Raw genomic sequence first — 26,974 nt, 5'->3', positions numbered from 1 at the left:
CATTATGAAGGCGCTAGAACAGGCAACTTACCGTTTCTATGGTTACGTTCCGGCGAACCCAACTGCCTTTCGTGAGTCTCGCATTTTGCGGGTACTAAAATGTTTGGAAATGTCGAAACATTATGTAAAAAAAAAAAAAGAAGAATTGTGAGAGATTCATAATTATCACTCTGGCTAATGACTATTGATGTCATACATTCCTGGAAATCTTTCAGCAGCATGCGCTCATCGCTGAGTGGTGCTCTAACTACGAGTTGTGTAGTTCCAGTTCTAAGGTCATGTGACCGCTCTATTGTAAAACCTCATGAGAAAACAGTTCACATCAAGAGCGACGCCAGACAGTAGTCGGGAAACACTACCTCTGAAAATGGGACTAAGGGACGAACTTCTCAAGGCAATATGGCATGCATTCACAGCCCTGGATGTGGATAAAAGTGGGAAAGTGTCTAAGTCACAGTTAAAGGTTTGTTTTTGCCTTTGAATTAACGGTCTTGTTCTTTTAAGTTTGGGCACTGGAGTGTAACAGTTGTTTCAATGGTTCAGTGCGGGAAATTCTTAGTGTCTAAGGACGCGTGAATCATAGGCGCACTGACTGTAAATGTAACAATGTTTCATGTGAAGTTTTCTTTAGAATTTCAAACTCTAGTTTGTTTCAAAACTTCACAACGTTATAAAGTAGCCTACTCTTGGACAGAGAGTGCTGTTTCAGAGGTCTGTGTGTTACAGATGAGGTATTAGATAATATACAAATGCAGCCTGATTATTTAAACACTTTTAGTTATTTTCTAATCGCTCCCAAAACGTTGACTTTGTTACAGACCTCTAAAACTGTATCCAATATTTAAAAACATTCAGATGAAATGGAAGAGTTATGAAAATTAATTAAGGTAATTATATCAACATTTTGTCCAACATGAGTGCTACTATGAATTCGGCTAAAAAAAAACACTATGCCTACTTCATAAGTCTTTAAGCACTGATTTAGATAACTATTATTGAATATGAATTTCCATTATTGAATTCTTATTGGATATGTTTTGGTGTTAATCTCAGTGGTGCCTTGCAGGTGCTTTCCCATAACCTCTGCACAGTGATGAAGATCCCTCATGATCCTGTAGCTCTAGAGGAACACTTTAGAGATGATGATGAAGGTCCTGTTTCCAATCAGGGATACATGCCCTACCTGAACAAATTCATTCTGGACAAGGTAAGCACTTCTGAGTGGAAAAAATGTCTGGATTTCCCACATGTGGACATTTTAGATCTTAGTTTTTCTCTAGATAAAATATATGTTGACTGTACAGACAAATAATGCTTTTGAGGGCCATTCTTATTCCAAACAGCATGCAGGTTTTTCATGCTGAGCCATGCACTTTATCATAAATGCTGTAATTCTTTTATGGATGTTCATTTTCTTATGTGAAAATTTGTCATCTTCATGGAACACGTACCTCAATTTGACTAAAACAACTAGTGCCTTTAAAGTAAATGTTAGATAAAGTAATGAAAGGCATCCAAGCATGATAATTTGAGTTTCATTTTGCAAGAGAAATGATGTTGAAAGTAACATGGAAGAATTGCTGTCTTTGTAATTTCTCATTTTCTTGTGTAAAAGGAAACAGAAGGAGGGAAGAGATTTCTCAATGCACCACAAAGCAGTTTAATTCTGGTGTTTAGGCAAGATTTGTTGTTGAAAAAGGTATCATAAGCAACATTGAATTTTAATGCCTAAAATTCCTAGAGTGGAAAGGCAAATTATACCCTTTGCCTATTTTATGTTTGTCTGAGGTCTCATGTTTAACAAACTTTGGGGCATTTACATCACTAGCCACGTATTGTCAGCTTTTTCTGGTCACACTTCTGCCTCTAATTGTATAGTTGTATGACTGACCAAATACTCACTCCACCCTGCTGCAAAGAGACCCGCCTTTCCCCTTTCCCCGCGTTCCATTCTGATTCTCAGCCAAGTAATTTAACTTGTGGTCAGTGGTAGAAAACAAGTTACAGTGCTTCACTTTTACACTCATACATTCACACACTACACACACAGTCATGGCCTTCTGTCAGTACACAAACAGCTTAGTCACACATCTTAATTCTCATTGCAAGACTATGTATGATTGTGTGATTATTATTTATTTTTTTGTGGGTAAATTATGCCCGACATCTTTCATAGCCTTTCAGCTCTTTTGATTCCAGAAATGCATTGTCTGTTACATGCTCCGATGTCAAATGAGGAACAAAAGAGCGCAAACCAACACAAGACCAAAATAGACTGACGCTATATCAAAATGGTCTAGTGCTGTGTGACCCACTTCTAATACGTAGTGTGCTGTGGCCACAATATCAAAATGTTTTTGTTGCTCAGCTATGTTTTACTTGAGATGATAGTTAGATGATGCTCAAAAACTTGACTAAATGACAGGAAACATGTGCTACCTTTCAAAAGTTTGGGATTTAGTAATATTAATTAATATGTTTTTCAGCAATAATAATTTAAATTGATTTTAAAAAGTCACAGTCAAGATTGTTACAAATAAATGCTTTTGAACTTTCTTATTCACAAAAAATATTAAGCAGAACAACTGTTAATATTAAAATAGACCACAGCCATTTTAAATTCTTATGTTTTACAATATAATTTTTTTTAATAATTATTATTACTGTAATTATAAAATGCAGCCTTGGAGATCCACTAAAGTGTATAATTGACCATTGTCCCAGGCAAATGATTTTCTACATGTGCTAGTTTAATGTATTTTAGATTACTGTCTTTCACCTCACATAATAAAATACTTTGTAAAGTAAAAATGAATACTTTATGCCCATTCCAGTAGCTGTTTAAAGTGAGATAATCTACGTGCAATTGGTTTTTATTCCTTACTTCTTTGTTATATTAAAGTTGTTGACCATATTGTTGAAGTTAGTTGACACTGTTTTGTGAACTTCTAGTTCACAATATTCAGTTTGTGACATTATTACAGGTCAAATATACATGTAAATCTTCTATAGTTAGAAATATTCACTCAAAGAACTGATTGCAGTGACTAGTTTTCAGCTGTAGCCGTCTTGCTCATCCCAAACACTTTATACAGTCAGAGAAACCATAAAGCAGTTATTCACAGGCGTGATCAAGTCTATTTATGAATGTGATGGAGCCCAAGCTCCACTGAATACAAATGAACAGCTTCATCTGGAGAAGAACAGAGGCTCCACTGGCCTCTCAGGTCTCCACAAGGCCCCTATTGTGAGGCTCCCGGAGAAAGCAGGGGCGCGATGGGAGGTGTGCGTGTAAGCGAGGGATCAAATCTGGCACATATATTAGTAAAGAGGAGCTGCCATTTCAAAACAAACAGACTTACACCACTGCAAGTGAGACGGCGCTTGAGTTTACAGTGGATTACAGTGACACGGTGTTTAATGGGAGTTGTCTGGTCTCTTTTGTTGCAAACATTACTCCACAAGGACTCGAGTTTAAATAGTGTAGGGCTATAATAGGTCAGCATTTCAGCATCTTCTTGTCGTTTAGTTTTAACGTATGAATTCATAATTAGATCTTAATTTAGACATGATAGGAAGTCCAGCATGTCAACTGTAGTTTCAAGTTATGTAATTCGTATATTTGCTGGGCTTATTTTTTGATTCTGCTGAAGGGATTGAAATTAGATTTTTTTTCTTCCTTTGGAGCTAAAAAGATAATCATGTTAAAGACAAAACATGCAACATTTGCGAACAACAGCTGTTAAAATGTTGTAGATATTTGTTGCGCTGTTATTGTGCTGCTGACCTGGGGTTTCCCAAAGCCAACTATGGTCTCAAGTTACGTAGTTACCAATAGAGTTCAATGCAACCAAAGTTGGCTAACGGTGCCCAGGTTATTTCTTTTCAATTATTCGTATTTTATCTTTTCTTATTATTTGTCAATAATGTATATAGGCCTTATTTATATGTTGTAGGTTTATATTGAATAATGACTGTAATATGTTCCAGAGTAGACTAGCTTTCATTAGCTTTTGTCAGACTTGTGTTCAATAAACATTTTGCCCTATCATTTAAAGGCATAACTACTTTTGTTTAATTAAGTTTGTTAGTTTTTTTTAAGAACATGACGTCACCGTTTTTACAAATTCGCGTTTTTGCAGTTTACATGTCACGGAGACAATAGAGGGGTGCAGGTATGACGTCAGGATCTGGACGTCTAATTCGCCACTGGTTCCTCTGGGGTTTTATAATGGGGTTTTTGGTGGGTTTTTTTTTGTGTAAAATAAAGCCCTGTTGTAAACATAACTTGACCATACTTTGACATTGTGTTCTACAGCATAAATTACACACACACATAGTGAAAACACGCATTTTGAAGCAGTTATGTTCATTTTTGAAAACATACGTTTTTAATAAGTAAGTAACTGAGAGTAACTGACAGCTTGGGGTGGTGTGAGTGTGTGCAGTGTGCGTTGTAGAATAAAACGTCAAGTCAGGTCACCTTTAATGATATAGCACTTTATACAATACAGATTGTTTCAAAGCAGCTTAACCGGGATAACAGGAAAATTATTCATTTCATCTGTTGTTCAGTTGAAGTCAGTTCAGCGTTGATTCAGTTCTGTTGTAAAGATCATCAATTATTAATTTAGTTCATTTCATCTATAAAGCAGTTCTGCAAAAAAATTACGTCATTCTCCAGCACAGATCAGTTCTCATACAACAGCGTTAGTACAGTCAGATCAATAGTATTGTTGAATATTAACCCCTGGTTTCACAGACAGGGCTTAAGACTAGTCCTAGACTAAAATGTAAGTCTGAGCTGTTTCCACTGAAATAAACTTGCACTGACTGATCTTAAAAATATATCAGTGCCTTTTTAGTTTTAAGATGCACATCGGTAATGTTTTTTTCTAAGCATGTTTATAAAAATTACTTAAATGTCCTAATTGATCTATGGTCTAATCCTGGCTTAGTCTAAGCCCTGTCTGTGAAACCGGGCCTAAGTGTCCCAGACTAAGCAAGCCAGAGGCGACAGTGCCAAGGAACCCAAACTCCATCAGGCGACAGAATGGAGAAAAAAACCTTGGGAGAAACCAGGCTCAGTCGGGGGGCCAGTTCTCCTCAGGCCAACAAACGAACACGGTGTGATTGTGATTAATCACAAGTCAATTCAGATTGGGATCGGTAGCATTCAAATATTCATCCAGTTCCTTTTGCTTGAGGATTGGATTCATCAGGCCAGTATGGAGCCAAAGCTGGCCATGGGGTCTGTGCGAGGACCTGTCTGGTTCTTGTGGTCTCTGCTGAGGATCTGTGCCGATGGCTGTCATTTTGACGAGGCCTTCACAGGGGATTTTCTTGTAGACCCGGTCTCTGCTGACATTCAGGGGTGCGTTTTGGTTGTGTCTAATTGCAGGTCCACCATCTGATCTGGATTTCAACCGGATCAGACTGACTACGGTAACCTTGGGATAAGGATGAGACATACAGACTAATATAAGCATAGATGCCATTCGTCTTACGATGTAACAAGTACATCGGGTGTAATAGGAAGTGTTCCCTGTTCTGGTTGACCAAATTTATGCAGGTTAACAATAATTTAACTGATTTGAATAATATAAATTGATCATGTGTTGTATGCCATGGTAAAGAGATGTGTTTTTAGTTTAGATTTACACTGACAGAGTGTGTCTGCTTCCTGAACAAGACTAGGAAGACTATTCCAGAGTTTGGGTGCTAAATAGGAAACGGTTCTACCAGTTTATTTTGGTATTATTAGGCAGTGGATGTGAAGGACTATAATGCATTAAGAGCTTGCTCAAGTACTGAGATAAACCATTTAGTGCTTTGTAAATAATTAGCAAGATTTTAAAATGTACGAGATGTGTTATAGGGAGCCAATGATGTGTTGACACAACTTGGGTAATGTGGTCATACTTCCTGGTTCTAGTAAGAACTCTATCTGCTGCGTTTTGGAGCAACTGGAGTTTTTTTTTTTTTTTTTAAGCGTGCAGAGCAACCACCCAGAGCATTACAATAATCTAGCCTTGAGGCCATGAACGCATGAACTAACTGTTCCGCATTTGTTATTGAAAGCATTTGTCTTTATTTAGATATGAAGGAACCAGCAGCGAATTAGAATGAAGGGTTCTGACATCATACCTGCACCACTCTATAACAGCCTTGTTTTCAAAAACTTGCACTTTGTAACACATTTTCAAAAGTTTGTGTTTTCAGGCCCCCAAAATGCTGTCGTCATGTAAATGAATGGCCAAAACTAGTTTTTAGTTTTTAGTTGAAAACGCTGTCGTGTTAACGGCCCAAAGCTTGCTTTGCTAAAATGTTTTGCAGTTTTCCTAACAGAATGTTTCAGATGCACTATTCAGATGGGCACTGGTTGCAAACTGTGCCCAGAATTCTCCAAAAGTATCCATGGGAACTCTAGTTAAGTACTGAGGGGAAAACATGTCTTATTTGCAGTGTTGTGTGTGCTTTGAATAGGTTTCAGGCCTTCTTTGCACTTGTAAACCAGATTCAGGACATTTTGTTCATTCTGATCTGTACATCAAATCTGCTTAGAGTTGAACCTATCTAACACTTTATTCTGCCCATTTTTTTTTTTTTTTTTGCATTTTCAGTTCCATAAGGTCTCATGAGGACTTTTTTCCCCCTGCAGGTCCAGGACAACTTTGACCGAATGGATTTTAACAGGATGTGTTGGACACTGTGTGCCAGAAAAAATCTAAACAGAAACCACCTTCTTATCTCAGATGATGATGCATTTAAGATCTGGTGCATTTTCAACTTCCTGTCTGAGGATAAATATCCGTTGGTCATGGTCGCTGAGGAGGTGAGAATGATAATTATATTTTTGCTAAATTCCGAAACAAAATTGTCTAAAAACAGGGTTTCCACACCTTTTGACCAATTATTTTCATGACTTTTTACGTCGTTTGTGATCACTGGAGAAAGATTTTTATAAATAATAGTTTAATTTCACACAAAGAGCAGTTGCATTCTGACAAAAATATTTAGGAGCTTAATAACAATTTGTATTCAACAATTTTAACAATTTTTAATTTTCCTGACTTTTCCAGGCATTCAAATCATAATTCCCCAATATTCCTGAATGTTTTGGGGAAAATACAGTACACAGTTTATTCTCTGGTACTTCTGTTTTATAAAACTTCTGTTCTCCCATTCTGGTTATGATTGCGATCAGTCTGTAAGAAGGAAGTTGTCAGCATGTCACTGTCATATCTGTGATATTTTAATAAAGAGGGAACTATATCAGTATCATTATACATCATTATACAGTATATATAAATACAGTTACTGAATGTGCCAAAGAAAACTCAAACTTCATCATCTTATTCACACATCTTACTCATCACCTTACTAAAAAACGTGCATTTGTTTTAGGCCCACAAAAGTACCTTTCCGTTTCTACATATTTTATTGAAGTATTAAAAAAAAAGTATTGATATAATTATGTGTTTGTTCTCAGATAGAGTACTTCCTTCGTAAGCTAACGGATACCATGGGTGGCAGCTGGATCGAAGAAAGATTTGAAGAGTACAAGCTCCAGCTGAGCAGCAAGCACCAGAGTCTGATCGTGTGGGAGATGATCGAGTTGGTGGGTATGGGTCACTTCAGTAAGGGCATGGACCGCCAGACTCTCTCCATGGGCATTAATGAAGTGTTCCAGGAACTTATTCTGGATGTGCTCAAACAGGTAAGGAGGAGTATGGCTCCAGTAGAATATAAACTGTATACACATTACACATACATACTGGGTCCAAAATGTACCTTTTGACATAACTTCCATTGGCCTTAGAATTGAGAAAATCTGCTGGCCATAAATATTTCTAATTGGCTATCAAACTATGAAAATTGTATTATTTGGCTATTTTTTCCTTTCATATTTTTGACAAAAATGTTGTGTCACCCGCAGCATATGAGATGAGCTAGGGTTCATCTTTCAGGGAACTGGCACCTGTTATGGAGAAAAACATTTTAAATACAATTTTCACTGAGGTAAAAGTTGTTAGGAGACAAGTTTCTTTAGTAAATGGTTTGTTTTGCATCATGTCATCATTCGATCATGTATTATATATTTTAATTTGATATATAATGCCATCTTTCCTAATAAGGTTACCAGTCAATTTTCATCTTATTTGGCATTTGGCAGGTGTTAATTTTGGATCCAAAATAATTTAATTATTATATTATAGACAGTTGTGCTCATACCCTTTGAAGGATCTGTTTGATGTACAAATCAAATCAATTTTTATCCAGACATCAATAGCTGTATTACTATCAGTGAGACTGACCTTTATTCATAAAAAAGATGCCACTAAACAAGTATTTGAAATATACCGTATGTTGTTTCTACATTAATTAGGAGATTAACTGTGAAATCATTACATTATAAAATAAATAAACTAGATATAAACCTACAAAAATGTATGTGTTTTTAATCACGATTAATCACACATTTTTTTTTTCTTTTTTGAATCAATTAACAGCACAAAAAAAAAAAAAAAAAAAAAATATAATAATAATAATAATAATAATAATTAAAGCTGCAAGCAGCGATGAAAAGGGCCCTCGCACCCCTGCCACCGCCACCCGGCACCTTTAGGAAAGGCCTTAAGATTACACTCACCAAATTTGAAGAGGATCAGATCAAAACTGTAGGAGGAGTTTGTTAAAGTACAACATCAGGAAATGGCAAAAACTGCCCAAAATCTGACAGGAAGTTCAAAATAACTGACTTCCTGTTGTGTTTAGGGCTATTCTCCAAGAGACTTTTTTGTAGGTATTGGGTCTTTACATGTGTGTACCAAATTTCATACCTGTACGTGAAACGTCGAGCCGGGGCAAAATGTAGGGGCAATAAGTAAGCCATTTTGCCCCACCCAATTTTTAAAACCACATCACACGTAAATTGTCACCACTTCTGAAGCGTGTGCAAAGTTTCATGATTTTTCGAGCACGTTTTGTATTTGCCACACTTCCTGCTACCAGCAGGTGGCGCTATTGCTATAATCATAATGAGCATTGGCATGTGTTCAGGACAGGACTCTTATCAAACATGTGAAGTTTGGGGCAAATTGAAAATTGTATGCCTGAGTTACTGCAGGCTGTCTGTGGTTGCCTAGCAACATCAGAACTGCAAGCAACATTAATATTGAACTTATCTGATCATGCATATATCACCAAAAGGCCGAAATTGGGTGAACTAGTGCAAAAAATGCCCGTGCAAAATCAGTTTTTGTGTGTGTTTTTAGTAATTGTTGGTTTGGTGTGTGCTCATTGTTACAATTACACAGCAAAAGTTCAGTGACATTTTTATTTGTGCATGGTAAAAAGCACACAGTGAACTCCGAGAAAACGCTATGCTTGAGCAAACAGTTTGTGAATAGGCAACTACAAATGATGCCCGTGAAAGAGACTGTGAACGCATTGAATAGGATATGTTTAGTTGGTGAATAGCATAGGCTACTATTACACAGTAGCGACAACGTTAAGCGCACCAGAATGAAATATAATATTCAGAAGTAAACACTAACAGCATAGCTGACTTACAGATTCAGTTTACATCCACAAATGAATAAGCACCTCGATTCAGGGAGCAGTGCAAAGTGCCCGTGCAAAATCAGTTTTTGTGAGCTGATCGCCGTCAAAAAAGTTCAGGAGATATTTCTTGCGATGGCAATATGATCAAAAATAACTTTATATTGATTCAATGGATTAATAGCATTTTGAAAAAAAAAAAAAAAAAGTCATGAATTTATTGCATTTTTGGGAAAAAATAATCCGTTTTTATAATAAATCTTAAAAAATTCAAATCCAGATTTTGATTTTCAATGTTGTTATAACCTAAAGATGCTATGTGAAAGTTTGAAACAGAAAATAGTGGTTTTCACACATTTAGTGGTTATCTCACATTCGAGAGATATGCGAATAACACACAGACAGACAGACGGACGTTTCTGTAATTTATAGATAGATGGATTTATCACGTTCGGGAACCAAACTATAATATTCAGAAGTAAACAGTGTAGCTGACTGAGTGTTTATGTCAGAATGTTTATTTTTAAACCACAACCTTCTTGGGGCTTCTTTGACCGATACAACTCTCTAATGTCAGAATGTTTATTTTTAAACCACAACCTTCTAAAAATGATATATTTAACGATATCTTTTGCATTTCTCATCCAAACAATGTCAAACTTGGCACTGCACTTACTCGTGCCCGTGGCAAGACACCTGTCGAGTTTGAAATCAATCGGACTAACGGTTTGAGAGATATGCGAGGAACAGACACACACACACACAGACAGACAGACAGACAGACGTTCCTGTAATTTATAGATAGATGTTTGTCAGGCCGCCGAGGGCACACCCTTCGACGAAAACTCTAGATCTTCGCAATTTAACGTCACAAAGGCCTTAAGATTACACTCACCAAATTTGAAGAGGATCAGATCAAATCTGTAGGAGGAGTTCGTTAAAGTACAACATCAGGAAATTATGAAAAATGCCCAAAATCTAGGAGGAAGTTCAAAATAGCTCACTTCCTGTTGTGTTTAGGGCTATGCTCCAAGAGACTTTTCTGTAGGTATTGGGTCATTACATGTATGTACCAAATTTCATACCTGTACGTGAAACCAGGAGCCGGGGCAAAATGTGGGGGCAATAATTTACCGAATTTGCCCCCCCCAATTCTGAAAACCATATCACACGTAAATTTTCACCACTTCTGAAGCGTGTGCAAAGTTTCATGAGTTTTCGAGCATGTTTAGGCCCTCTAAAAAGCGATTCACTTTGGAGAAGAAGAATAATAATAAACGGAGCAAAAACAATAGGGTCCTCTCACCATCGGTGCTCGGGCCCTAATTAAAGCTGCAAGCAGCGATGAAAAGGGCCCTCGCACCCCTGCCACCGCCACCCGGCACCTTTAGGAAAGGCCTTAAGATTACACTCACCAAATTTGAAGAGGATCAGATCAAAACTGTAGGAGTTTGTTAAAGTACAACATCAGGAAATGGCAAAAACTGCCCAAAATCTGACAGGAAGTTCAAAATAACTGACTTCCTGTTGTGTTTAGGGCTATGCTCCAAGAGACTTTTTTGTAGGTATTGGGTCTTTACATGTGTGTACCAAATTTCATACCTGTACGTGAAACGTCGAGCCGGGGCAAAATGTAGGGGCAATAAGTAAGCCATTTTGCCCCACCCAATTTTTAAAACCACATCACACGTAAATTGTCACCACTTCTGAAGCGTGTGCAAAGTTTCATGATTTTTCGAGCACGTTTTGTATTTGCCACACTTCCTGCTACCAGCAGGTGGTGCTATTGCTATAATCATAATGAGCATTGGCATGTGTTCAGGACAGGACTCTTATCAAACATGTGAAGTTTGTGGCAGATTGAAAATTGTATGCCTGAGTTACTGCAGGCTGTCTGTGGTTGCCTAGCAACATCAGAACTGCAAGCAACATTAATATTGAACTTATCTGATCATGCATATATCACCAAAAGGCCGAAATTGGGTGAACTAGTGCAAAAAATGCCCGTGCAAAATCAGTTTTTGTGTGTGTTTTTAGTAATTGTTGGTTTGGTGTGTGCTCATTGTTACAATTACACAGCAAAAGTTCAGTGACATTTTTATTTGTGCATGGTAAAAAGCACACAGTGAACTCCGAGAAAACGCTATGCTTGAGCAAACAGTTTGTGAATAGGCAACTACAAATGATGCCCGTGAAAGAGACTGTGAACGCATTGAATAGGATATGTTTAGTTGGTGAATAGCATAGGCTACTATTACACAGTAGCGACAACGTTAAGCGCACCAGAATGAAATATAATATTCAGAAGTAAACACTAACAGCATAGCTGACTTACAGATTCAGTTTACATCCACAAATGAATAAGCACCTCGATTCAGGGAGCAGTGCAAAGTGCCCGTGCAAAATCAGTTTTTGTGAGCTGATCGCCGTCAAAAAAGTTCAGGAGATATTTCTTGCGATGGCAATATGATCAAAAATAACTTTATATTGATTCAATGGATTAATAGCATTTAAAAAAAAAAAAAAAAAGTCATGAATTTATTGCATTTTTGGGAAAAAATAATCCGTTTTTATAATAAATCTTAAAAAATTCAAATCCAGATTTTGATTTTCAATGTTGTTATAACCTAAAGATGCTATGTGAAAGTTTGAAACAGAAAATAGTGGTTTTCACACATTTAGTGGTTATCTCACATTCGAGAGATATGCGAATAACACACAGACAGACAGACGGACGTTTCTGTAATTTATAGATAGATGGATTTATCACGTTCGGGAACCAAACTATAATATTCAGAAGTAAACAGTGTAGCTGACTGAGTGTTTATGTCAGAATGTTTATTTTTAAACCACAGCCTTCTTGGGGCTTCTTTGACCGATACAACTCTCTAATGTCAGAATGTTTATTTTTAAACCACAACCTTCTAAAAATGATATATTTAACGATATCTTTTGCATTTCTCATCCAAACAATGTCAAACTTGGCACTGCACTTACTCGTGCCCGTGGCAAGACACCTGTCGAGTTTGAAATCAATCGGACTAACGGTTCGAGAGATATGCGAGGAACAGACACACACACACACAGACAGACAGACAGACAGACGTTCCTGTAATTTATAGATAGATGTTTGTCAGGCCGCCGAGGGCACACCCTTCGACGAAAACTCTAGATCTTCGCAATTTAACGTCACAAAGGCCTTAAGATTACACTCACCAAATTTGAAGAGTATCAGATCAAATCTGTAGGAGGAGTTCGTTAAAGTACAACATCAGGAAATTACGAAAAATGCCCAAAATCCAGGAGGAAGTTCAAAATAGCTCACTTCCTGTTGTGTTTAGGGCTATGCTCCAAGAGACTTTTCTGTAGGTATTGGGTCATTACATGTATGTACCAAATTTCATACCTGTACGTGAAACCAGGAGCCGGGGCAAAATGTGGGGGCAATAATTTACCGAATTTGCCCCCCCCAATTCTGAAAACCATATCACACGTAAATTTTCACCACTTCTGAAGCGTGTGCAAAGTTTCATGAGTTTTCGAGCATGTTTAGGCCCTCTAAAAAGCGATTCACTTTGGAGAAGAAGAATAATAATAAACGGAGCAAAAACAATAGGGTCCTCTCACCATCGGTGCTCGGGCCCTAATAATAATAAATATATATATATATATATATATATATATATATATATATATATATATATATATATATATATATATATATATATATATATATATATATATATATATATATATATATATATATATATATATATATATATATATATATATATATATATATATCTCTCTATCTGTGGCTAGTCATGGATCATGTATGGCATTAAAAATGAAAAAAAAAAAAAGCCATTTAAAAAAAGCCATTAAAAAGCATTAAATTTAATTTGAAGATACCTGCAGAAACCCTGGTTATTATTGTTGAAAACAGTAGTGCTGCTTAATATTTTTGTGGAAACCATGATATATTTTTTCCAGGTTTGTTATTTCTATTTATTCGTTTTTTTCTTTTTTAATCTTGTGTCTTTACTGTCACTTTTGATCAATTTAATGCATCATTTTGAATGATAGTGTATATCCATTATTTAAGCATTTTTTTTTTCATTAAGTATGGTCAAAATCTTGCTCAGAAAGTAAACTATGAGCAGTAAGTATGTTAATTTGCTATGCAAAAATGGAAAAACTGGTTTGATTTAATCAGTGATTCATTGTGGCGGCTGTTGCCAAACCTGTTACAATTCAATTTCCTCATGGTTAAGAATGTAAGAATGTAATGACCGTTAGTATATTGACGTCTGGCTATCAGCCATTAAATCAGTTGCCTATGTTTTGATGTCTGTATGTTTTGTAGATCTGAGGCCAGTGTGAACAAAGCACACTTGCATCAGTGTTGTTTTCTGCTTTGACTGTGAATGAGAGAGAGATTGGTGCCAAGGCCAGCTGTGCAGACACAGTCAGGAAAAGATACAGATTAACTAAGTCATATGAAACTGATTCTTAAACAGGACGCAATACTTACATGGCTTGAAATGTGCATTCAGTGTTAAAGACGCCTTAAAAATAAAAAGAGCATGTGAGTCAGCATGGGTATCCAGACTTTTTGGTCCATTTAGCACTTGTAGCAGTGATACAGAGTGACTCATAGATAATTTGAGGAGCAGGACTCACTGTTGTTTCCAGTGGTTGGCTCCACCAGCAGGGAACGGTCAACTGAACTGCAATGTGACCTGTTCCTTTGACCTGTTTCAGGGTTACATGATGAAAAAGGGCCACAAAAGGAAGAACTGGACCGAGCGGTGGTTCCTGTTGAAACCCGGTGTAATTTCATACTATGCCAGTGAAGATCTTACAGAGAAGAAAGGAGACATACTACTAGATGGAAACTGTTGTGTTGAGGCAAGAATGTTTTTCTGCAATGATTTATTGTAAACATGATCTACTAGAAGTGAAATCTGTCTGCAATTGTTATGGTGACATCATTCTCATAGCTGCATTTCCTTTTCCTCTTCTTGTGATGACCTCATGCATTCCTCTGCAGTCCTTACCCGATAAGGAGGGCAAAAAGTGCCTTTTCTACGTCAAGTGCTCTGACAAAAGCTTTGAAATCAGCGCCTCTGATAAGAAGAAAAAACAAGAGTGGATTCAAGGTGAGATATGAAACATCCAATCAAAAGTTTGGTCACATTGGGTCATTCACTAATAATTGCGTGGAATGGATTATTTCGGATTTGTGCGCACAGGAGAACGTCTCACTGCCTAATTCACAACACGTTCGTAATTCGTAGTTCACACTGTTCTTATCATCGTTCTGACGCTATTGAATTTGGAGTTTTCTAAATGAGCAACAGTGTGCCCGAGGTTAGTAATTTACATAAAACACGACCAAACCATCTCCATATAAGGGCTTTCCACACACCGTTTCCTTACAGCTTCTCGTCACTCTCGTCAAACTTGCCGCTGTTTGCAGACGCGCTATTGTCTGTTTCTCAAGCAATGAACAAGTTCTCACAATAAACACCTTTTAGACCCAGATTACAAACCTCTCATAGGCCTGCTGTACATACGCATATCTGCGTTATTCAGAGAAACCACGCAGCTGAAGCTATAACGCAGCTTTTCTTACTCTTCGACTGTATATGATGGGAATGTAGTTAAGATGAAATTAAATTGTATTATAATTTTATAAGTGGATTTTATAATACACTTAATGCAACATACTTCAATATAATTATAGTTGTGTTAGGATGAAATATAATTTATAGGCTGATTTGGTGCTCAAAAAACATTTGTTATCATTATCAATGTTGAAAACAGTTGTGCTGCTTAATAGTTTTGTGAAAACGTTTCGCGATTCTTTGAATAGAAAGTTTAAAAGAACAGCATTTATTTGAAACGGAAATCTTTTGTAACAGTAATTTGTTTTATTTTTACTTTTGAGGAATTTTATGAATCCTTGCGGTAGTGTAGTGTGGTACAGTAGTTTTGAATAATTTACTATTATTATAAAATGTGGTAAATACTCTAATAAAGAATGAGTAGGTCTGAGAAAAGTGTACTGGAGCGCATACTGTTTATATTGTTTCATTATCCTTTATTGTTATTCACCATTGTCAGGTTAGTATATTACATTTTTGTGAGAGTTAACTTGTTAATATTGAAATATTGAATCATTTCTGTCATTTATGCCCACTCAGCTATTCAGACTTGCATCACACTCCTGAAGGTCGGACGTCCGGCTCCACACCACGAGGCAAGGCAGAAACGGCGAGAGTTACGACAGAAACAACAGGCTGAGCAGGAAGAACTGGAGCTGAGGATGAGAGAGCTGCAGACGGCCAATGAGAACAAACAGAGAGAGCTGGAGGCCATGAGGAAGGTCTGTAATGTTCTGCTGAGCTTCTAGTCTCTCTGAGTTTCTAGCAACTCACAAACAAATGTCTCTCAGACCTTTTACTGAAAATTGCATGGTTTGTTCCTTCTACATTTTAAATTTCATTTATATTTGATTTTGTTACTTCGTGATTTAAATAAAACAATCCTTGCAAAAAGTTACCATCTCTGGAAAATTTGACCATGACTTTGGGAAAAACCTGTATTTAGTCATGCATGGAATGGCAAAAACAATTTGCATTTAAAATGAAAAGATAAGGCATTGTGAACAAAACTACAAACATACTGCACTGCAGTTTAATGTGTGAAACAGGAACTTTGTCTTTTTCCACACTGACCATTCATGTTTCCCCAGTTCTTTGTAAACTCTCTCTCTGCTGTTCATGAATTTTGATGTCACTGAAACCCGTTTCTTTGATTTCAAGTACCACCTTCCCTATTCAGGCCCTCTACAGAAACTTTCAGCAGAAGTTGTTTCATCCTAAACAGCCTGCACTGAAAGCTGAAATCAGATTAGCTCGAGTGTGTGGTTTCACACCCTATAGTGAGATGTGGATTGAGCAAAGAAGTGAGTTTAGTATGTATGTGTGAGAGTTGGGGGTTGGGAGTGTGGAGAAATAGTGTTTTCTCATTTAACCCCTCTTAACCTTCTTTCATCTCATTTCTCGTTATCCTAATTATCTTTTCTGGTTGAGTGATTTAATATTGTTAAATCAGGGTTTAGCCAGACTTATCCCCAATGGGTTTTGTCATCAGCAAATGGATTTAAATCTGTAAGATAAGCATGACCATGAACAGATTTAGCACATCGACTAATCAACCAAGACTGAGATTTTAATGTTGAGTAAGTGCAGTAAAGGAATTCATCTTTCGTTTGTCTGCGTTTATAGACTTTAAGCAATACTAAATTAATCTTTTGGCATACAAATATAAATCAATAAGACTTGATTCTTTAACTAACTATACACAAGAACCACTATAAACATTCAAACATTTAAAACTTTAAGGGTTTTAAACTGTTTAAATGTGTTTTGTGAATAGAACTGTTTAAATAGAAATGATTATATATTAATTATTGGTTTACTTAGTCTATAAACACAGACAAATTAAAAATTAAACAGTGTTTTATGCATTTATTCATTTGCCTGCTTGCTTTCAGAGCATTTAATGTAGAAAAATGATCGTCAATTACTCACCCTCAAGTTGTTCCAAACCTGTATGAATTTTTTTCTTCTGCTGAACACAAAAGAAGATATTTTGAAGAATATGGGTTACCTAACAGTTGATAGACCCCACTGACTTTCCATAGTATGTAAAAAAAATATAATACTATGGAAGTCAATTGGATCCATCAACTGTTATTACCGACATTCTTCAAAAGACTTTCTTTTGTGTTCAGCAGAAGAAAAAACTAACTGCTGATTACAGTATATTACACGCAACACAATATTCTCTGATAGAAAACCAGTGGCACAGTAAATACAGTGTTAACTGGGAACAATCATTTAATTTACGGTGATGACAAGTTCTCATTGTCTGGTCCGGTTGTGTCTGAACTGTTGTCTGAATGGAGAACAGTCCAGCATTGATGTGTCAGTGCCTCTCCCCCTGTCCTCTAATACATGGCAGGACAATAGGGGCCTGGGGAGAGAGCTAGAGAGGGCCGTTCCAAACCCTGAGGAGTTCATACTGGAACAATACCTGCCCTGTCACTCAGCACGGCCACCTGGGATCTCACACTGACCTGCCATCTGACTACAACCATATAGACAGTGATTGAGGGGTGAGACTGTGGTCAGCTGTGTAAATGGAGGATATTGTTGCGGTTTATATTTAACTAGAAATAAAAAAATCTATTCTGGCTTTTACAACATTGTGCATGTTATGGGCTTGGATGTGTCAGTTTTAGTGGTTCTGTGGTTTATTTGTGTTTGGTTTGCTGAAAGATCCTGCTATGCTAAAGTTTGCATATGACACACTTCCACTGGCCCTAATCCAGATGGTACTGCCCATCTCTGACCACTTGCATTCTGGGTAGTGGTATTATGATCCAATGAAGAGAAGTTGCTTGTTTCCTCCTTTAATAGCCAACTCGTAAAATCCAGTTCAGCACGTGTATCTGTTTTTTTTATTTTTACAAATTAAGTCTGTGTTGCACAGAAACTGGAGGAGGCCGCAGCCAATGCAACAGAAGAGGAACGCAGACGTCTGCAGACCCAGAACGAGCTGCAGGATCTCTACCGGGTGGAAATGGAGAAAGAAAAAATGGTACTTGTTTTCTGTGTATACCTGATTGGTGACTGTATGGCTAGCTTTCTATTGACTTAGCACTCACTCTTCTATGGCTTTGATGTCATGCACCTAGAGATGTTAATCTGACCAATAGCAGCCAGTCATTGATTACTTCAGCTCCATGGGTGTTTATTTGATTATTACAGGAAGTACACTGCAGCATATGTTCTGCTTTCTACTATTATAACTGGAAATGTGGAAGCACAAAATTTGCACACAGTCACACATAATTAAAAACAAAACAAAAAAAAACAAGTCTCATTTTCTCTGCACTGATACTTTAGATTTTATGGCATTTTTTAAAGGGAGAGTTCACCTACAAATGAAGTTTGTCATCATTTGGTCATCATCATGTGGTTCCAAACCTGTATGACTGTACTTTCTTCTGTGGAAGTGGAATACAAAAGATATTTTGAAAAGTGTTTTTGTCCAATGAAAGTCAATGGGGTCCGGTGTTGTTTCGACAATTAAAACATTCTTTGAAATATCTTCTTATGTGTTCTGAAGAAAAAATGTTTTTTTTATTTATGATTTTGTGTGTTTTAGGTGCGGCAGCAAATGGAGGAACAGGTGGCTCAAAAGTCCAGCGAGTTAGAGCAGTATCTGCAGCGCGTACGTGAGCTGGAGAGCATGTACCACCGCTTAGAAGAAGCACTAGAGGACGAAAGACAGGCCAGACAGGATGAGGAAACTGTCAGAAAACTACAGGCCAGGTAAACATGTATAAAGTCAGGGCCGTTTCTGACCATTTTGGTGCCCTATTTCAGCAATATAGTTGAAGAAATACAGACAAAATAACATAAAAATAATTAGCCTATTCAAAATATTTGATAGGAGACTAAGATTTTCACATATGAACGGAACACTTTGTTACTGTACTTAAGTAAAGAGAGTCTGTCTCTTCCAAGCCTATTTATTTAGTTCCTCACTGTAGTTTATGTGAGAACAAGATCACAGTTGAGGCATGAAGGTCATGTGGCACCTGGAATGGGGCAACCTAAGGGCCGTCCATTTCCTTGTAAGGTGGGAAGTTGCAGTAGCGTCACAAACACATGATGTCTGTTCAAGTCTGCAGTTCCTGTTCCCTGTCTCACCCCGCGAAAGCCATCTCTCTTCCTGTGTTTGTGCTGACCCATCGCAAGCTCATCACTTACCCAAACACACACAATCTGCACTATTACCCGTGTGAATTCCCCTCATTTACATGGCCGCACATCTTGGCTCACAAAGGCCATTCTGTTTAAAATATATACAATTCAATGTGTACATGCTTGCTTTATACAGTCTATTTTAGGTCACATGAGTTTATATACAGTAAAAATGTATCTTTAATTTAAGATGAGTAAATGCGTGCTCACATTTATTCTAGAACTTCAATAGCCATCATATTTACACACAACGCCTCTGCACTTACTCCCGATTTCTCTTAACACTGGGGACAGAAGAGGTGTCAGTCAATAAATGGGAAGGCACAGTAACTTAAATTACTTTTTTGAAAAATGAAACTTGTAATGTGTTACCCCAACACTGCCAGTACCAGTATAAGAGTGAATCTGAACAGTGTTATTTCATTAGCACACTATGACAAATTGTTCATAATATATACTTTTTTTGTGGCACAGCAGTAACGCAAGCGCTTGCGACAAGGATTTACCACTTCCTCCCGCCACTTTTATAATAAAGATCTAAATAGCTTGTAAATATAGTATAATATCGTAGCATTTGAAAATTATTATTATTTTTTTTAATGTGAGCATGTGCATCTCTGTCTGCTGCAGTCTGTTGGAGGAGGAGGCATCCAAGCGTGCAGAGCTGGAGCAGATACACCTGTATCAACAGCAGACCATTTCTCAGACGCAAGCAGAGAAGCAGGAGCTGGAACGAGAACGGCTGGCAAAGGAAAGCGCTTTGGAGTCTGCCATGCAGCAGCTGCAGCAGCTCGAGGCGGACAGACAGGGGGCTCTGGAGCAATATGAGGTAAGACACTAGAATAACATAGCTGCAGGCTAATTATACTCAAGTTGTGATCGTTCTTGCTCTCAAAAATGTTCCTGTGTGGATTGCCATCTAGTGGCTGGATTGGTGCAATGTAACCACTCTTTTATATTGCTACTTCTCATGGTGGGTTTGTATGTTTTTGTCTGAGCAGGAGGTGATGAAGAAACTAGCAGATGCTGCTAATAATACAAAAAGCTGGAAAGACAAGGTGACCCACCATGAGGGACTCATACGGCTCATTCAGCCAGGTGACCTATTTTTTAATTTAAGCACTTTTATTTAACATTTATTTACCAGCACCTGATCTTTTCACATACGACTATCATTTTCACGTTAAGCCTTATTCACATCGAGACCGCACACATTTTTGAAAACAAAAGGTAATAAAAATGGTACAATGCATCTATATTAACCCTTTCACACCAATTATGTAATATACTTTGATGGACCATCATTTTTTGATTTATAACATTTCTATTATTATTATTATTATTATTATTACTAATTACAACAAATTCGCTATTATTATCGATGTAATTATTGTCTGTATTAATAATAATAAACAACAATAATAACCGTTTTTTTTAAAGTAATATTAACGGTTTATTATTATTATTTACTGATCATATAGTGCCATAAAAATGCAGTTGACTGTTAATGTTCATATTAATCTAATTTGAGTACATTTAGATTAGTGTCTGCTGAATTAATTCATTTTCATATCTTATTTATCAAATTGTATATATATATATATATATATATATATATTATTTATTTATTTATTTATTTTATTTTTTTTCAGGTCCTAAGCACCCTCAGAAAATCACAAACTGGGGACCTGCAGCATTCACAGAGGCAGAACTAAGTCTGAGAGAAAAGGACTGGCAGGTCAAGAAAAACAGGCCTGCTACACCACAGTAGGGCCCTTGAAGTTTTGTTAGTTATACTGTGCTGTTAATACACCGTTACTGTAGATAAAGTCACTAGTGAAGTATGTGTGCTGCCTCTGTGGGGTTAGTCTCTGACCACACTAAACCTGTAGGCCACTTGACTTTACATAGTGTAAAGTTTAGCCTGGCTTCATCTGAAGAATCGTGTCTCACCATTGAAATCTATACTGTAACATTCCAGTGTCATTTGGCCCTCTGCTTTGAAGTGATTTTATACATTTTTGTATGATGTTCTACATCTTGTGAATGTGTTAATTTTGGTGCATTTCCACCAAAGTAATGGCAGATGTTTCTTCCCCGTAGTTCATGGATTTTAAACCCTTTTTTTATTTTTATAAAAGTAAAAAAAACAAAAACAAATTAAGTGTAAAACCTTTCTGACCAAGTAACTTTTTACAAAGTGCACTTATGCATACATTGCAGTCATCTCTAATTTAGTTTTTTTTTTAAATGTATTAAAAATGTTTATCATCTATCATGTAAAATGGACTAATGAAAAACATTCTGATAATTTATACTATACATAATACTTTTGCAAGAACAGTTCACATAACAGTAGTACCCATTCTCATTCAAGGAGACATGATTGCAGTATTAACTGATTATTAACAAAACTCATTACCACAATTTATCTGTGTTTTTTGGGATTTTTCAGTCAGTTACAATACAGTACCAAACTTATGTGTTTTCCACAAACTAATGCCCAGATTTAAGTCCTGAGACTGTATTGTTTATCATTCAATAAAAAGGCATTATTTAATAGTTGTAAATTATTTATTTTCTGTGTTATAGAACCTACTGTCTTGATACCGGAGTAATTTTGTTCAGTGCATGAAAGGGGAAAGGTTTTAATGGTAACCGTCCACGAGGGGTCGCTAGATTACTGTATATACAGCCCTGCTTGTAGACATGGTTGGATATTGGATGTGAAGGAAACTTGGGTTGAAAAGGGACCTGGCTAATTGCTGAAATGTTTAAATACATATTGGACAAATTTGTTGGAGAATTTAAATTTGAGAACTCAAAAAAGCTTTTATGTCGGTATGTCACGAGTTGGCCTATATCATCTGTATCAGTAGTTGCTCCTGGCCATGTAGGTATGGCAGATTCTGGGCCTTAGCGCTAGTTTATGATAGACCTTTTGTTTTTTATCTATATCTATATTTTGTTATATCACTCTTTATATTGTAAATCGCTGAACACATCAGACACACTTTTGGCAGAATTCCAACGTCCTTGCGTTATTCAGCCTGAGGGTGGCGCTCTAATGATGATTGACAGACTTCAGTACACACGTACGAATGTCATCTTAGAATTGCCTTAATGCAGTATAAACTGCCTCAGAATGTTGTTTTAGAATGTTGCAAGTTGTGTAGGAATTCCAGTGAGGAAAACAAAGTCATGTCTATTATCAGAACAAACATAAAACAAACACAACATAACTACTGCGCATAGGCTATTCACATGAGCACGTTTAAACTAAAGGATTTAAACTTGCAATAATTGATATGTTACTCCACATAGGAAGAACAGACATGCCAACTAGTTACTGACCTGATGCTAGAGAGACATTTCTGAAGCGGACTGATATTGTCTTGTTCTGGAGCGAAGTTTACGTGAGGTAACGTGAAAGTAAAGCCCAATATATACTTCTGCGTCGAACTTACGCCGTAGCTACGTCGTAGGCTGTGTGTAGCGTGCGTACCCTTCGGCGTAAAAATGTAACAACGCGTTAACTCTACGCGGACGCAAGCGCTGTGATTGGTCTGCTAGGACCGCTCCCTCGGGTTTCACATGCTCCCTCTGCGCGCGTGAACGCGGACAACGACGCAGAAGTATAAATGAAAACCAACGCGTTGCCTACAGCGTAGAGGCTCCGGCGTAGGTCCGACGCAGAAGTATAAATCAGCCTTAGAGCGGGGCCAGAGCCCGTCTACGGAGAGCCTGCCCACTCCCTATTAAGTCCTATTGTACCGAATTTTGGTTGTAGTTCCACCAGAGTTCCACTGGGGGCGATCGCCCATGAGTGCAAAATGAATGGGAGTCTATGGGGCTAGACGGCTAAATTTGTCTCTTTCACCCGATTGCCGTTGAGAAATCTCAGATTTGATTGTAGGTTTTGCAAGTTCAACATGGGTTATAGGTCGAAAGTTGAATGAACGAGTACTTATGTCCTTTCGGTTTCTTACAGGTTGAGTTGTTGTTGCCCATAACATGCTAGCATTCTGCTAATGAACGCTGATTGGTCAGTGAAGGACTGATTACGACCAGAGATACCGCTTGATGGCATCGTGGCATCCGAAGCGGGACCAGAAACAAACAAAACAAAAACTCTTCTAGCACGTGTATTTACCTGTGTCAGCTGTGTTGTCGATGCCTTGAGAGAAAAGAAAGTGCAGAGCGCGAAAGCACCAAAGTGACTGACACCCAGCAATGTGTCATTTCTTTGCATCTCCTTTCGAATACAACATTCAAATTGCTAGACAAAAAAAATTATATCCTGAGAAAAGTGGATTTTGAGTGGTATAGCGCCATTGACCTCCATTCATTCTGCACTCGTCCTGTGAGCGCCCTCATATGGAATCAGAGTGGAACTGCAACCAGTTCAGAAGCCGGAAGTGTACTGAGAGTGAAACTTCTCGCCTTATTAGACATTCTCTGGCGGAGCAGTCTGAAATCTGCCCCAATGCACGCTGCAGTTCCATATTTCACCACAGATTTACATAGGAAATTTGTGGGGCGCTGTAGAGCTTGGGAGGGCTCAGAGACCGGCTGCCCCGCTAAGTACCGAATCCATGCGGAAAATCTTAATATATCCTGCTCACTTTAAGACTTAAAATCTGAAAAATATTTGTTGCAGAATGCTTAACATGTTTACAATTTTTTAGTAATTCAGTGTATATAGCCTAGAGGTCTATGTTTGGATGAATATTTTGGTGTGGCACTTATTGCCGCACCTGCCCTTATACAGACAAGCCGCGGCTGATTTGTTTTAAATATTACTAAATTCTAGATGTATTACAAGGGCCAAACAATGAAAATATAATGGATTAAAAGGAAAATATTGTGAATGGGAGGGCAGGAGACTGTACAATGTGGTCGACGTGTGCATAAATGTGTTCCTGATCAAGCGTTATACAAGGCTATTAAAAAGTTTGGCCACATTTCAGGACACTGTCGTCCTCCAGTGATATGATAATTGGATTCCTGATAGACTCACAGTTTCCATAAACTATTCCTGTCTATAAGTGATTGAAAATCGCTCATAGCCTAAACAATCAAAGGACAAATTTAGCGTTAACTTGGTGGAGCAAAGATGTATCGTCGGCTTAATTCCTCAATGGGGAACCGTGTATTAAGATAACAGGGAGGAAATTGAATTTCTTATTTATCATACTTGCTCTCGTACAGCATGGAATGATTAAAATGAGATAAGAATTGAGATTATTTTAAGATGTAGGATTGACTTTGACCAGAGGTTAATGCTTCTCTTACCCAAGAGGATGACATATCAACACTTGTACACACTAAATTTGTATCGCTTCCATTCTTGTTCGGAAGTGTCAGATTTGTGTTATTAGGCACAAGGGTCCATTTGTTTTCCATGAACTCATCCTGTGAAATATCACAAAAATTCATGCCTTATCTTGTCAGATATTCATTTCTAGTTAGTTTACATGATGTGCTTCTTTCGAGTGCCGCGTGCCATATATGGAAAATAGGAGAAGCATGATTACATTGTCAATAAAAAAAGATCAATCGGTGCTTAAACGCAAACAAACAATAAAAAATAAACAAAATGTGATTATAATATTTACATATGAAAATGAATAAAACCATATAGGCCTATTTAAAAATATGTATTATTATTATTATTATTTAATGGTAACACTTTGCAATAAGGTCACATTTATGAATGCCTTAGCTAATATGAACTAACAATGCGCGATACATTTTTGATTGCATTTATTAATCTTGGTTAATGTTTGTGAATAAAAACATAGGCTAGTTGTTCATTATGTGTTCATGTTAGTTCACAGTGCATTAACTTTTTGATTTAAAAATTGATTAATATACATTTATAATATACCTATTATATATTATATTATAAAATTAATAATTAATTAATGTGAAGGTACTGTTCATTGTTAGTTCATGTTAATGTATCAAAATGAGAGGTTATTGTAAAGTGTTACTAATATAGTTGCTTAATTGCTAAAAGGCTAATACGTTTTTTTAACCTTAATTTATATAGCGTTTTTTACAATGCAGATTGTTTAAAAGCAAAGTATAATATACTTATATTTAAATGTCTACCATACCTTCCCCATTTGCATTGTGCTTGTTTGTGTAGAGGTTTTAAAGTGGGAAATGTGGTGCAGAAGAATGATATTTACCCTCTTCTGGTTTAGACTGGCATTAGACAAATGATTGTGTCCATGAAGTTTGTGTTTGTACTGCAATAGCTATACCACACAAACACAGAGGGCAAAAGGTGGATCACATTAACATCTTATGTAACACGTCCAGCTGTGGTTATAATAAATGGTGTAACTGACAATACCACTTAAAGCTGCATTTACTGCCGAGACCGACCCCGTGACCCCCAGGCCCGTCCAATGATCTGCAAATTTTGCAGTCAATTTATGCTGAAATATTTTGGCTCATTAAAGTAAGTAACCCGGTCCTCGCGTGTGTTCTCACATGCAATCAGATATTTGATGATAAAAGCAATATTTATTTCAACTAAGTCCCCCTGGCTGATTGATTGGCTCTGGCGAAAGACGTCATTAGTGATGTAAATGGGCGATTCTCTGCATTCCTCCAAATCTATCTGATGTACATCCAGAAAAAAAAGTGCTGCACTTATTAAAAAAACGAGCGCAACAACAGAATAATTTGCAATATCATATTGATATCATAATAACAGCCATATTTATGCATCCATCATCATTTGTCGTTCCGTCACGGACTTCACGTCTCACCACCACAGTTGATGAAATATCTTTTCAATGACCTTCAGAATTATTTATATATTAAAAGAAAAATCTAATGATTGTGCAAATATCTGCATACTACGTGAGTGACGGAGAGCGAGAAACAGGCTGTGGGTAAATGTGCGCTCCAGATGCACGGCGTTCTGCCTGAACTAACTGGCGTCTCTTTACGCGGCGAGATGGAGGGTCATTAATGGTGGACGCCGGATGCGCCTCGCTCCCCAGCAGCGCCTGTATCCCATCATTCCCCTTTCAAACTTCCTTGAATCCATCAGCTCCGGTTTGGGGCCTTCTGCGCTAGCGCAACATTCCAGAGAAATGATGTGAAACAGAAATGCATCAAATTCCTGATCTGGAATACATCGCTGGGTTATGCCTGTCCGTGGCCCCTCAGTAGATACTGTAAAAAAGGGGCTCTGGGGGGTCCACAGAAAGGCATTTTTACATCTGTGCTGCGAGGAGCTGCTAGCACCTCTGGGGAGCCATGTGTTCAGTTTAATTCTTTGAGTCTTTGGAATGTGTGAGTGTTGTAAAAGTCGCTATCTATGGAACTGATTAGTGGCTTGTTCTGCATTGATAGTCTGGAGGTGTTTGTATGTTTTTTTTTCTTCAGAGTTCTAAATAAATTACAGTAAAAGGATTCATAAATGTTACAGTTACAATAACTCAGGATTATAGGATAGTAACAATATGAAAACAGCACGAGGATCTGAGTATTTTTCGTAATCAAATGATGACATCCAGCACTGCATATATATAAATAGATAG

General features: G+C 37.3%; 1 protein-coding gene across 1 annotated transcript; it reads left to right on the top strand.

The window, feature by feature from the left end:
- Nucleotides 1-308: 308 nt before the first annotated feature.
- Nucleotides 309-21,975, top strand: swap70b (switching B cell complex subunit SWAP70b). The gene is made up of 12 exons (XM_079874563.1): nt 309-463; nt 1,067-1,207; nt 6,662-6,835; nt 7,493-7,720; nt 14,329-14,475; nt 14,618-14,726; nt 15,774-15,955; nt 18,130-18,237; nt 18,808-18,974; nt 20,040-20,238; nt 20,411-20,507; nt 21,062-21,975. The coding sequence occupies exons 1-12, from the start codon at nt 368-370 to the stop codon at nt 21,178-21,180; spliced, it is 1,767 nt and encodes a 588-aa protein (XP_079730689.1). The 5' UTR covers nt 309-367; the 3' UTR covers nt 21,181-21,975.
- Nucleotides 21,976-26,974: the final 4,999 nt, after the last annotated feature.

This window comes from Squalius cephalus (assembly GCF_949319135.1).
Source record: "Squalius cephalus genome assembly, chromosome: 6".
Classification (NCBI taxonomy): Eukaryota; Metazoa; Chordata; class Actinopteri; order Cypriniformes; family Leuciscidae; genus Squalius; species Squalius cephalus.
Note: the sequence above shows the minus strand (reverse complement) of the source record. Positions and strands in the feature narration are given on the sequence as shown.

What these genes read in the sequence shown, in the direction of transcription:
- swap70b (XM_079874563.1), top strand. Translation starts at nt 368, where the DNA reads ATGGGACTAAGGGACGAACTTCTCAAGGCAATATGGCATGCATTCACA. An exon ending in AAAACAAGAGTGGATTCAAG is followed by an intron (nt 14,727 to 15,773) that starts GTGAGATATGAA and finishes ATGCCCACTCAG; the next exon opens with CTATTCAGACTTGCATCACA. An exon ending in AAATGGAGAAAGAAAAAATG is followed by an intron (nt 18,238 to 18,807) that starts GTACTTGTTTTC and finishes TGTGTGTTTTAG; the next exon opens with GTGCGGCAGCAAATGGAGGA.